We start from the raw sequence: 14,245 nt of genomic DNA, 5'->3' as shown, positions 1-14,245 counted from the left end.
TTTGCCTTGAAATGGTGTTTGATAGGCATTCTCAATTCATTTGTGAATGATGCACAACACTGCCTGTGAGTGAGGTGGCGTCACTTGTAGGTGTGCGTGCATGAGCATGTTTATGCATTTTCATCGCAATACATGCTTTCTGCCACTCTTGCTCAGGTGGGCTCCAGGGTTTGCAACACGCTGCATAATGCAAGTACCTGTGCTTACTCAGACTGAAGACATTACCTCATCGGCTCCTAAGCCTCCTCAGGGGTTAGAGGAAAACAGAAGTATAGAATTTTTTTTAAATTGCTATTTGTTTAGACTTATCTTTTGATTTGTAAAAAAAAATAAAAAATAAAAAAAACAGCAAGTACTGTCTGAACAAACTGAGATGAGTTTGCCCTTCCATCAAAGAACAGCACTTACTCATGCTGTAGCTTTTCTGTCTGGTTGTCTGTCTTTTCTGTGGTTTTGAGATGACGGTGGTATGCCTTTGAGTAAGGGTGCTCTCAAATGTGATTAAAAAAAGACTGCTATGAGACAGGGCATTAATATTTAAAATTTAAGGGCAACATCAGCTGAGCAAGATTCCTGGCAGTCGCTCTGTAAGTCTGAGTCAAGGGCTGCTTGCTTAAACATGCAAGAGATTAAATATGCACCTACTTAATCACTCATAACTCATCAGGAACCTTGCCATATTTAGGATTAGATGCACAGAAATGAGAATGAAGAATGTGCAAGATGAAGAAAAACTGCAAACAGTACAACTCAATTGGTTCTTCAAGGCAGCAATAAGATAAATGTTGAGCATATCAAAGCTTTTGAAAAGAAAAGAAAAAGAGCCCAATAATCTCAGCAATGGCTTAAGCTGTGCTATAATTTGTCAAGACACCAAAGTCAAACTCAAATATGTCTCATCAGATTTTTCCTTGATCAAAAGAGCTACACACCCTCTTCACTGTCAATCAAACCCTTTAGCAGTCCATAAACAGGATGCACAATAAATAATAATAAAAAAGTTCAACTTTTATTTCTGATGTTATCACTGCATGCAAGATCAGAAATGACATGTGCAACTATTTTCAACAGCTCAGTCCAGACTAATGCATAAAGGGGTATCAGAAGGCTCCCAGATGGATGATCCTAGAAACTGAGCTGGATCAGAAACTGACGACAACATCCTCGTTCTACAGCTATTTCTGTGTGCTTCACACAGGTTGGCTTCCTGTTAAAGAAGCAGCGACAAAAAAAAAAAACCTGAAAACACCAAAAAATGTTTTGCTCTTGCATAAAAGCAGGCTGGCTTTATTTACTTTAAATCTTTATCTTTCAAGATCATCTTCACTTCCTCATCAAAAGATGTTGCTGAAAACCACAACTTCTCTTTCTGCCTCGCTGAGTGCAAGACAAGACTCTGAGCGCTCTTAGAAGAATAACAGCCTGTGACGGAACGCAGTCGCAGGGGCTGATGGCATTCTCGTTTAAGTTGCACTGAGAGTACCGTACATTGTGCGAGATCAGATATAGGCCAGCACGATTCCAGGTTTGGGCCACAAATGTGTCATATTTCTCGGGGAGCACATGAGAGACGAGCCATATCAGATCGCTGTGTTGGTCATGTGGCCGTGGAAGGATGTTTGTATTGTGAATGGGGAAATTCCTGTGGGTGCACTCGCTGCTGCAATGAGCGATGGCTGACATGCAAAAAAAAAAAAAAAAAAAGTACACAAACATAACACATATATATTATCATTCGTGTGACACTTTACAAAAAAAAAACATCTAAACCAACTTTTTACATATATTAAATTCTATTATGAAGATGTGTTTTTATTAGGACTATCAATCGATTATTATTTTTCATTTTTATTAAATGAACAGCCTTAGTTTTTACAGTTTCTTATAATATTTAACCTAAACCTCTTCTCCACTGCTTTATCTTGGAATTGCATCCCAACTACATCATAAGGATGTTCGCACACGTTTTTTCCTTAATCTCGTCGACCACAGACCACAGAGAGATTCATTTCTCATTGGAGATGGCGCTTGTGCCATAATGGAAATCTTTTGCATAAATGCTGACAGGGGTGGTCTGTCCCTTTAATTTTGGTGAATTATATGCATAAACCATTTAAAGAGAGGACCTAAATTCTTTAGTACAAGGATGAAAGACGTTTGAGGTGGCTTTATTTGAATCCAAAGGCTCTATTCTATCTAGAGAGCTCCCATTTAGGGACACATCTCTTTTATATAAGGTAATAGCACTGGGGATTTGCCTTCCTAATGGAGATGTTTAAATGAAGCTTATGGTCTACTTCCCCCCAAATCTGACTAGTTCGAGAAGATAAATTCCCCTGTCAAGGTCGAGATGATCAAACAGATTACAATTATTTTATCCCTCGTCTTTATTAATGAGCACTGTCTTTCACAGTTATGTCGACTAATCAGGATAGATGATATGTCAGCCTCCAGGTTTGTTGTTTTTCACGCATTTAAGGATTTGAAGAGGTTTATAAATTGAGAGATAATAAAACCGCACAGCTTGTCAGAGAAGAAACGAGGCTTTTGGAGGTTTGGAAAGGTCATGCTTTATGTACTATGTGCACAACACAAGCAAAGAGACCGATCTGTTGTAAAAATCTGTCAGTTATCACATAACTGAATCCTTGTTCTTGGAAAAACAAAAACAACAAAGCTGGTTTGTAATGATCAAAACTGATGAAAAAGCTAAGTTGAATCTATAAACTAAGACATTTGGACTAGAATATTGGCTCTGTTCAAAGTTGCCATAAGGAAACTTAAAGGGACAGTTCACCCAAAAATAAAAATTCTGTAATTTTTCACTCACCCTTGTGCCATTCATAACCTTATTTGAAATTACTTTCTTCTACAGTTCTACAGAACATTTTTTTTCCATCCATACAATAATAGTCAGTGGGGTAGATTGTTGTTGGACCCCACAGACTTACATCATATGGACAAAAACAGTTGTAACCTCCTAAAATATCTAACTACAGGGTACACTTACATTATGATATATATTTCTTTTTATGTTTATTTTCTTTTTTCTTTTTTTGGTGAGCTATCCCTTTAAAGGGGTCATCGGATGCAAAATTCACTTTTACATGTTGTTTGAACTGAAATGTGTCTCACCTCCCGATCAAACTTAATGCGTTTATATTCGCGCAAATCATTCATAATCCAGTTTCATCTCCAGAAGAAGAGAGTGTAATTTTTTTATTAATCTTTGCAAATTGCCTTTCATAATAATATGCTAGTTAGCAAGTTCCACAAAAAACATTTGCCTAAAGTTAACAGAATGGCTTATCACCCCACGGAAGAGAAGGGGAGTGTGAGCTGAGCTCATTAGCATTTAAAGGCACATGCAACGAAACGGGTCATTTTGAACAGAGCTGTTTTTGACTAGGTAAAAAGGGTGTTTTTTTTTACAATACCATTTTGAGAATTGTTTTTTTTTTTTTTTTGTTATACTAAAAATCATATTTACTTGTGGAAAATGGACATCCGATGACTATGCTCCACCCAGAAAAAAATAGCTTTTAATGGTAGTTTTAGCACTATTCTGAAAAAGCTGTTTCTGTTAGTCACCATAAACAAGCATGAAAAAAGCAAAAGATGGTTCCTTCACTCACCCCAGTCATAATAAAACTATGAAGTAATGTTAAATACTCCTCTTTTTTTTGTTAGAGTGTCAAGTGCACATCCCTGATTCGGTCAACCGCTCTGGCATTCAGCCTCTCTCTATCTACTCTCCCTTCTTTCTCTCTCCATTTCCTTGCATTCGTCAGAGTCATAACCCTGATGTCTCAGCTGAGTGAATCAGATTGAGCCCCTGGCACAGAATGAAGGCAAAGTCAACAGGAATTAAGTTTCAGTGCAACTGTTTACTCAACTGTGGCCTGCAGTTATTGAAATCTTATCCGTGGTTTTGTGTGACGACTGCGGTAATGAATTCAGTATGCCTGTGATTTTCGAACTGACAACATCACGCCAAGTCCGAGAAGCACACGACAGACTGAAGCAATTCAGAGGAAGGCGAAAGCGAGAGCCAATCACAGATGCTTCAGATTATTGATTGACGGCGATATACTCTAGTTACAGATTGATTTCAAGTAGACTGAAGGGAAAATCAAGACGTCAAATGGGTTTTACTCCTATACGTAATCCAAAATAATCATCTTAATTCACAACCAACATCTTCCTAAATTAAACACAATACAAAATCAATATCCCTTCTATGAAATAAGACCAAAACAAATCCATTTTGGGTCACTCTCTTTTTTCAACCAGTTATCAAGCAGAACTGTCCCGACTGCTGTTAAAACCAAGGCATTGTGCTCCTCAGTTCCACGACAGCCATGTTACTTCGACAGACAGCTACTTCAGAGGCTCCCCATCCCCAACAAACAACCCTTGACAACATCTCCCATCATGCCGTGGGGTGCAGATAACATATAACTGGCTGATCTTTTCAATGCTGGCCCGCTCAACACGCTGTCGTGCGGGCAAACGCAACACTCAGACAGACAGACACTGTTTATTTCAGTGTGAGTGAGGAGGCTTTGGTTGCTCTTGGTATATAATAAAAACAGCTGCAACACTCCACGCTCCAACGCTTTGAAAGGAAGCTCTCTGAAATCTCGACCTGAGTGTTAGGGGTGTTTACAATGCGACAGGTGAAATCTGTGGCGTCCGGAGGGATGCAGCACATACACGACTGTCCATAAATTCCATTGCACCTATGCATTTGTCCACTGCAACACGCCTGATAAATATTTCACCTGAATGCAGATTCTGTGGAGTTGCCAGGATAAACACATTGGCAACCAAAAACACAATCACAGAAAGAGCACTTAGTGCGTTTAAAAATTCAAACCGCTCTCAATATACATAAATAATCATAATAATGTGTTTATGTACTCTGGTTGAAGGGGGTGCAATGATTAAATATTTACAAGCACTTAAAGAGGGGAGAGAAGGATGCTGTTGACATGCGTTAATAACAGACAGGTGCAACAATGAAGGAAAGAAAAAAAGAAATAAAGAAAGGTAGAAACATGGGTAGGGAAGAACAAACGAAAAGGATGGAAGAACTGAATTAAGAAATTATAAAGGAAGAAATTAAAGAAGGAAGAGAGGAACAAAATAATGAGCAAATGAGCAAAAGATGTAAGGAATGAATAAAAAGGAAGAGGAAAAAAGGAGAGGAAAGAAAGAAAGAAAAAAGAAAGAACAGATGAATGATGGAATGATTGAGTCAAAAAAAAAAAAAAAGACCTGCTGCTGCTGGAATTTGACGAGGTCAGACGCTGTGATGTCAGAGGAAGGAGTGGCGCTCTTGGATCGAACTTCTCTGTGTCCCTCCACACTAGGTGGGGCGCCGTTCTGATTGGCCGTTCCGTTTGTCGCCTCTGTCCCCGACTCTTGCATCATGACTTAAAAACCTGCAGCAGGAACACAAACAATTGTCAAAAAACATATTTAAAACAATTGCACGCAAAAGTCAGTTTCCTTTTGTCCTGCTCAATTTCAAATTCATCTTTCATCACATCACAGGCTTAAGAGAAGCTATTTGTCTTTTTCCGTTTGTCTTTCTTCTTTATGCTGTGCCTGAGAGAATGAAGAAACAAATAGCAAATGGGATGGGAACCCAACCTCGGTCACGTCTCAGCAGAGAGGCCCAAGAAATCACACTCGCTCACAAACAAAACTTGTTCAACTGAAATGGATATATTTACTTGCATTGCTCCCAGAAGAACCTCAGCCCAATGGCTTTTTAATGGGAAACAGGGCAGGGGAGTTGGTCGCATTACAAATCGGCCAATTCAAAACTTCTCGGCAAACGTTTGCATCCTGCATGTTGAGTTAACGCCACGGTCCTGGGCCCGCACACAAATAAACAAACCTGAAAATATTCCGATGTACTTCCAAAGTATTTCCAATAATACATTTCACTTTAATGATGCATATTCAGACACACAAAAATACTTTTTGTTCTTCCAAACGCTTTCCAACTAAGTGCGTTATACTCTCAAAAGTCTCTTTTTCTCCTTCAACACACTGATCTATTCACGTCGTCCCGAGACAGACACTTAGATTTATATATTTTGCATTCATAGCGGTACTCATTGGCGTGGAGTGCCTTGTAGCCCCATTTCAGACCATCTTAATGAAGCTGACCAAGTCGGGCAGAAGTAAATTAACTTGGCTTATTAATTATTGATATGAGGCAGAATGAATGCCCTTAAAGCAGTGGGTGCTAATCACATAGGCAGGTGAAAATTGAAAAGAATTCAGATTCATAATGCTGCCCCCTCTCAGACAGTAATAAGGCGTGTGATAATTGTTCAGCCAGGTTTGCAGGGGAGAGGCGATTGCAGATGCAGATGAACACTTTGGGCCTTGACCCATCTGGACCACTGGCGGGCTGCATCTCTTCTATTGTCGGTTTTTGATAAAGCAGATGTACTGTAAACAACACACGCCAGATACTAGACAGAAAATAAATATATATATAATAAAACATTATATGTAAAACATGTATTCACTAATTACATATAAAAAAAATATTTGTATATGTGTTAGTGTATATATATATATATATATATATATATATATATATATATACACATATACAAATATAATAAAAAATTAATCATATTTTAATACAATTAAAAAAATAAATTAAATAGAATTATTTATTTTACTTTCTTTTCTTTTTTTTCTTTTTTTTTTTTTGTTAAATTTTTTTAGACAGTGATTAATTAGCAATACTGAACTGCACTTTAAACAGCTGGAGTCTAGGGGTATTTTTGGGGCCTGAAGAAGTTTTGTCATGCCCTGACATTTGTGCTTTTTTCAGTTTCTTATAAATATCTAAATGGCTAAAGTTTAATCTCACTGTAATCAGCACAAACTGGGCTATAATAATATTTGAGCAGAATGTATGCACATGATTGCGTTTTTGAGAAAAAAAATGTTATGTGTAGTGAATAACGAAAAATTTTAAATCACTTAAAAAAGGCCATAAAACACATACAGAACATTGGTTCCCGGGACTACTGAGAACTGGATATTGTAGCCTAGAATTTTTCTTTCTAAATTGTGAAAATCATCTTGTTTACTCACTCACAGAAAACAATATATTGATTAAAATTTTCTCAGACACTTTTTGTTGGTAAAAGTCATATGCGAGTAGGCGTCAACTATCATGAATATCATTGTGATTTACACCTGAGAAGACAATGGCCCGCATAATGAGCTGCATAGTGAGCCTTACAGTCAGCTGTGTCACTGAGAGGGAAGAGTTACAAGAAAGAATGTGAGGACAAAATAAATGTATATAATTTTATGTTTGTAGTTTATTTAAAATATATTAAATTATCCCACAACAATTTAATATCCACTTGTGAGTGCAGTTAAACAGTTTATTAGGAACAATCAAAGCTGACTTTCAAACTGAATTTTTTGCATCATTACTCCAGTCACACAATACTTCATAAATCCTTTTAACAATCTTATTTTCTACAACAACAATAACAAAAAAAAACATTTATTGTTATTATTATTATTATCATCATTCTTATTATTATTTGTGTTGAAAAGAGCTGAGAATATTTTTTTTAGGTTTTTTAGGGGGGATAAATTGAAAGAACAGCATTGTTACATTTGTTACAGTTACATTTATATTATTTACATCAAGCGTTTAAATGTTAAAGTATTGTATATTGTTAATGAAAATTCATAATATTTCACTTGATTATACATTTAGTCAGGAATTATAGTTTGGAAAAACTTTTGGAAAAAATTCTAACTAATAAAATGTTTACACGTTTTGTGATTCTAGTACAAGTATATAAATAAATAAAAAGAGACTTACTCATGTTTATGATCTCTGCTGAATAAAGTGCTTCATTCTTTTTTTCTGAGGAAATCCAAATCTCAAATCCTAAACCACATCACAACCTTTTGGGGTGAATTTTGTCTTATTCCTCTCACGTGAAGCAAACAGTAAAATAAAATAAAAACTTGAAGAGCAGTCTCGCTGCGTTGTCTTCAGTTGTGTGGGTGTATTCAAGCCGATTGCTTCAGTGAAACATTAGAATCTGAATAGAGCGTTAAGTGCGGGGGCGTGGTCACATTAGAAGATAATGAAGGGAGAAGTGAAAAACGGACATCGCATTGTTTTCATATGGATTACTTTAACACAGAATATCTGTTTTCGGCAGCATTTTTTGTTTGGTTTAAAAGTAGACATGTCAAGCTTTCTATAGATATATCTCTCATGTCTCTTTGTTGAGTATTCACTGAGTTACAGTTCATTTTAATGACGCGTTTGTAAATGAAGATCAGCGCAGACAAAGGCTGCAGACAGCACACCTTTGTTTGTTATCTTTATTTTATAAATGTACAAAGTTTTGTTTTTATTATGTCTGTATACAAAAAAGTAGACCCTTTACAGATTCGATTAATGTATTGCTCTTATCTGTATGATCACAACTGAAAGTGTAATTTAAGTTCTTTTCGGGGTTATCAGGAGAAAATGCCTCATAACATGTGTATGGGTTAATCGACTTCAGAGGGTTAAATCTGAACTACATCAACAACTTTACTTCTGTATGTTTTTTTCCTTTGACAAATAAATATAAATTCAGTAGCAGTTACCCATAAGACATTAAATAAAAAGAGGTAATTTTTATATTAAAAATCCTGAAATTCACAATTTAAAAAAGTTTATATTTCCAGGTTTTACATGAAAGTGGGAACCCTGAACTTCTTTCATGCCATATTTGTATTCTCCAAAAACTACACTACATAACCTGTTTGTATACTAAACTACGCCATACTCAAAATCATCCTTTCAATTAGAGACAAATGAACCAAGTCCCTGGTACTCCCACAAACAAGCTGTGTCTTGTTTAGCAAGCTTCTCTCTCTTTCTGTCTCTTTTAGGTTTTACAGTCTCATTTGTTCTTTCCTTTTTTCATTGTGTTCCATAAAAGAGGGTGATAATGGCTATTATGCATGCACTGTCATTCCGTACTAAATTTTCATAATTATAAAGGAAGGGCATAAATTTGCGAATGCGTGGCATCTCTAAAAGTAATCATGAGAATGTGCCGGGGGGCTATTTTAATGTATGCAAAACTAGTGACCCACAATAAAGACATGAAGCTGCAACGAATACAAAGTAATGCACGCGCCTGCATCCATGTCTGAAGAGGGCCAGCTGAAATTAACACCCAATTAATTTCAGAATTGACAAACAAATGAAACCCATAAATCTACTTTCTCATTAAATTTCGCCATGGAATAATTCAAAAGCTGCAATATCGCAACCAAAAAAGGATGAAAGAAAATGCCTGTTATCCATCACAAATATCAAACAGATGGAAGAAAAAAATATCCTGGCGGAAGGGCATTAATAATGTCAACGGCTTTATGAATTAAGCTATTGTTTTAGTGTCTTATCATTATGATTCCAGCTTTGGATTTCTCCTCACTATGATAACAAAGGTGCAGCTGTAAATTTTCTGTTGTCGCATTTTGGATGCAATAGTAACATGAATAACAGACAAACGCATGTAAAACCAGCAAGGGTTCATGAGAAACAGATTTGTTTACAGTGTTTATCGTGGCTTTAAATAATAAGAAAACAAAGACTTAAGGAAAAAAACTTCAATATAATGGAAATTCCCTGAGATTAAGCCCCCGCCGCCAGGCACCTACCAAACAAACCTCTATCATCAGATGTCTGCGCCTTTTCCGCACAAAACACTTGCTTGCTAAACACAACAAGTGTTTGGAACAAACAACGGATAATACAACAAGGTCAGAATATGTGTATGTTGATCTTTTCCTCGGTTCATCTGATATTGCGAGCACACACACCCCACTTGGCCTACATAAAAACACGAGCAAATACAGAAAATCAAGGGCCTTCTCCCTTATTCATTGTTTCTCTGGATTTGACTGTGTTTATGGAGGGAGTGTGTTTGTGTGTGCCGTGCACCAGGCCGGAAAGCAGACTCCATCAGCGTTAAAAAGATGCTGTCATTCCGGTAAGTTCTGAAAGCCCACCTGCTCTTACAAGCCTGTGCTCTCACACCACCCCTGTTTACACAAGCGGCCAACAAAAGCACAACATTCTTACGCTCCAGATAAGTAGTCACAATAAGGACGACAAAAACCCGCGATCACACTGTTGTTTAGGTTCAGCCTTGTTGCTTGTCTAGACAACACAATGATCTGTACGACTGAAAAGGTGTGAGAGCATTTTGAGGTTTTCCTTTTCCCCCAAGGATTCCTGATGAGTAATGCAGACAGCTGTATTTTGGCTAGGGATGGTGGTGTGAGCAAAATTACCTTATGACCCATCACTGTACATTACGAGACATTTTTATATTACAGTAAAAGTATATATGGCAATATAGTTAGTTTTGTATGAAATTCAACCGCTAATTTTTTTTATACATTTTTGCAAAACTATACAGTATTAACACATCACCAATTTAAATACTTCTTAATTTTAGTTATTCTTTATTCTTATTAGGAACTTGGACATAGTCCAAACTGTAAAATTATTTAGATCATATTAAAGCACCGAGGCTTAATGAACTATAAATTCTGGCCTATACAAATAGGCTGATAATTCTTCACATGTTACAGACAGACAGACAGGTAGATAGACAGATAGACAGACAGATAAAATAAAATAAAAATAAATATATAATATTTTATATAATAAAAGTGTATTTAGGCATCACAACATTATAATATAAAATATAAAAAAATATCAATATCAAAAAAAGATAGTCATTATAAATCTTAGACATAAACCCAAATGTAAATTAATACACATCATATGAATGTACTAATATAAAAATTCTGGACGATACTTCTAATTATTTTCACGCTATGCTCAAGAACTGATATTATAATGACCAAGATTAAAATTTTACAATACTTAAATTTAGTGTAACTTTTAATAAAAAAAAAAGAACAAAAAAAAAGGGAATGGTTCTGTTCTGGGCAAAAATTCCCCGCCCATCCATGCAGCCTAGCATGTAAAGGAGCAGGGACAGCAGAATCCCCTCTGGGTAACAAAACAGAACCAACATCAATGATAAATGTAGCAGATACCACTAATGTTCTACTTGATTATTTTAACGACATGATTCAGTGGGCAATGATATATTCATTGCCAAGTCCTGACTGGACAAGAGGAGGAGCTGGAGATGGAGCTGGGTTATTAGTTCCTGAGGGAGAAATAGCTCTGAAGGGACCTTATGAAGGGAACTACGATTGGGGTTGTGATCCTATAGGTAGACTTGGATCAGCTGAGTGTCAGCTGATGCGAGCTTGACTAACATGGCCTGCTAGAACTATTGCTGAGCTCCATTTGTGTTTTTGGTGTAATGCAATGTGTTTCTGTGGTTTAAGATAAAAAACGCATTTGAATCATCAGTGACAAATTTTTTAAATATATAAAAAAAACGTACTTACAGGCCATGAGTCAGAAGTGACAGACTGTCCTTGCAAAGTTGGAACTGTCCCATTTTATAGAACAGCATTTGAGCACAGACCCATTGTAGGCTACTCTGCAGGTTCAGGAAACAGTCCTCCATAAAATTCATTGCACACATCTGAATATTTGTGTTGAACTGTTCTGGAAACAGTGTTGTAAATACAACTTAACCACTGATTTCTAGCGGTCTCCTCTTTTGGAAAGGCAAAACAAAGTAGTTTCGCTTTCACAACGAAACACACATCGTCACACACGGCGGGCTTGAGAACAGCACGGCCGGCGGATTCGACGAAGGAGTGGCTGGCGGGCTTGAGGCAACCACATGTGATGACCGGGGGCTGGACTCCGCTTCATCCTCAGTGAAAGTCGAAATCACATCATATGACCCCTTTATGCATTAGAGCATTAGATGACAGCAAAGGCAAACAAAATGTAAAAAAAAGGAAAATAAGCATGTACAATTTACAGAAAAACTGAATAAATAAACCCTAAAGTGCAATGCAAGTTCACTCAAACTGACAGAGATCAAATCTGGATGCTTATCCTCCTCAAAAGTCTGTCTGTTACATATCTAAGCCAGATATCATGCAACATCTTACCTTCGGTGTGGATCTTCCGCCTCAAGGTGCAACTTTGCATCATGCACACATGTCGGCACAATCAGGGCTAGTAACTCGCCCTCATGTACAAGAGTTGCTCGTCGCCCTCTCAAAGAGGAAATGACAGCAGCAATGACATTCTGCCAAAAGGAGATCTCACTGTGAGACCAAACAGTCCTTCTAATCTCGACAGGCCTCTCCGGGCCAGAAACATATCTCAACACTACTCAGTCGACATTCTGAGAACAAAACCCCAGCACGTTTGGACAGACGGGTTTTGTCTTTTCTGTTGTCTTTTCTTGAGTTTGCTTCCAGACCTTGTAGGGCTAATGCTGGTCCGACAGCACATACAAACAAAGCTTGCTATTTGTTTAATAACTGATTGCTGCCATGACTACGGTAAACAAGGGGGAAACGGGCCTTTTCTTTCTGTTTATGAACAAACACATCTTCTCGCAAAGAGCAATTTAACATTAACCAGGTGGAATGATCAACAGATCCCATAGGTTACACAGAGGGCAAGCCGAAATGTAAACACACTTCAGAGAAAGACAGCGAGCGATGGGACGAAAAGAATGGAAGGCGGCGGGCAAGCATGTATGGATAGCAAGGTCAATGCAAATGCAGCCTGTCTTGAGTAAACAGTTGGAGGAGAATCTCAAGACAAACAAACAGTCGTTCTCCTGATATTTAAAGAAGCATTAGGATGGCTAGGCTACAGCTACTAATGGCCAAAGTGAATGCGAAATAGATTGGGAAGGGGGTGTCGCTCAACAGGCCGGATCTCACGGATCTCTCCTATATGTCCGGCTCGGTCTGCGGAAAACAAACAGACAAGCAACATCATCCTTATTGCCTCGATGAAAAGAGCAAGGAACTTGTAAAACCTGTTAAACATTACTACAGTCAATTACTCAGTAACTAGTCCTTGGAAAATATCAATTATGGCTGTGGGTTCTTGTCTATTTACAATGACAAAGCGTCAAGTTTGATTGTACAGTAAACATTCACAATGGTATTGACTAAGGCAGTAAAAAAACAAAAACAAGTATTTGATAGGTGGTGTATACGTAAATAACTATTCTCTTAAAGGGATAGTTCACCTAATAAAGGTGTTATCGTTTACTCACCCCCATGTTATTGCAAATCTATGCTTTCATAAGAATTGGAAAATAGTTGTATGGACCACTTTCATGGTGCTTTTTGTCCTTTTTGGGGATTTGACTGCATAAATCTATTTCATTAATAAGAGAAGCTTGGACATTCTTCATAATACCTACCATAATATCTAATATAGAACATTATATATAAATGTTTGTTGTCAGTTAAGTGTTTTTTTTTTGTTTTTTGTTTTTGATGAATTAAACAGATCAAAGCTTCAACACTGACACAAATCCAGTTTTTTGAACACAAAAATATTATGTTTACAACATTAATAATAAGAGGAAATATTTATTGAGCATCAAATTAGCCTAGTAAGTAATGGCTGCCAAAAATGTTTGTAATCACAGGAAAAATCTACATTTTAAAACACAGATCAAAATAGAAAACAGTTGTTTTAAATTGCAATAATATTTCAGAATATTAATGTTTTTACTCTGTATGTGAATGCAGACTTGTTTAGCTTCTTTCAGAAACATTTAAAAAACTGTACAGCTCCCAAGACTTCTCTCTGTATACTTCATTATTAACTCATCAAGCATCATTAACCCCTTACTAGTAACCCCCCTTTTTTGGCATGGAGACCGAAATTACATACCCAAAATAAAAAGGTTTCTGCTCATGATTCTTTCTGACTAGATACATAATCAACCTTTGCTCACAAAGCTGACACTTTAAAGTTTACTGTTCAGGAATCAGAATCACTCAGACTGTTATGATAATAGAGATATATAAGCTCAAACATAAAAACAAAAATAAAAATATTAAAAACATATGTTTTAAATGTATTTAAAAAAATGTTGATGTAGGAAATGAGTTTGAAAACACAGTGTAGCTAAGGCCACAAGTCTTCCAAGACTTCATAAAAAATTTCATAATCGAATCTGTAAAACTGTGAATTTTATGAAATATTTTCTAAGGCCATGTCATGTGTGTTTTTAGAGAAGGCTAATCA

General features: G+C 36.8%; 1 protein-coding gene across 20 annotated transcripts in view; it reads right to left on the bottom strand.

Annotated features, from left to right (window-relative positions):
• Positions 1 to 14,245, bottom strand: part of LOC127960111 (forkhead box protein P1-B) — a 181,526-nt gene that overhangs the window by 95,052 nt on the left and 72,229 nt on the right. For all 20 annotated transcript variants that reach the window (XM_052559685.1, XM_052559680.1, XM_052559675.1 and 17 more), the window contains one exon: positions 5,281 to 5,447. In XM_052559685.1, coding sequence (XP_052415645.1) covers positions 5,281 to 5,436 — 156 coding nt within the window. In that variant the 5' untranslated portion in view covers positions 5,437 to 5,447. The remainder of the gene's footprint in view (positions 1 to 5,280; positions 5,448 to 14,245) is intronic.

Source organism: Carassius gibelio, chromosome B6, assembly GCF_023724105.1.
Source record: "Carassius gibelio isolate Cgi1373 ecotype wild population from Czech Republic chromosome B6, carGib1.2-hapl.c, whole genome shotgun sequence".
In the NCBI taxonomy this organism is placed as follows: domain Eukaryota; kingdom Metazoa; phylum Chordata; class Actinopteri; order Cypriniformes; family Cyprinidae; genus Carassius; species Carassius gibelio.
The sequence above is the reverse complement of the archived record's forward strand: the minus strand, read 5'-3'. Positions and strand labels throughout refer to the sequence as shown.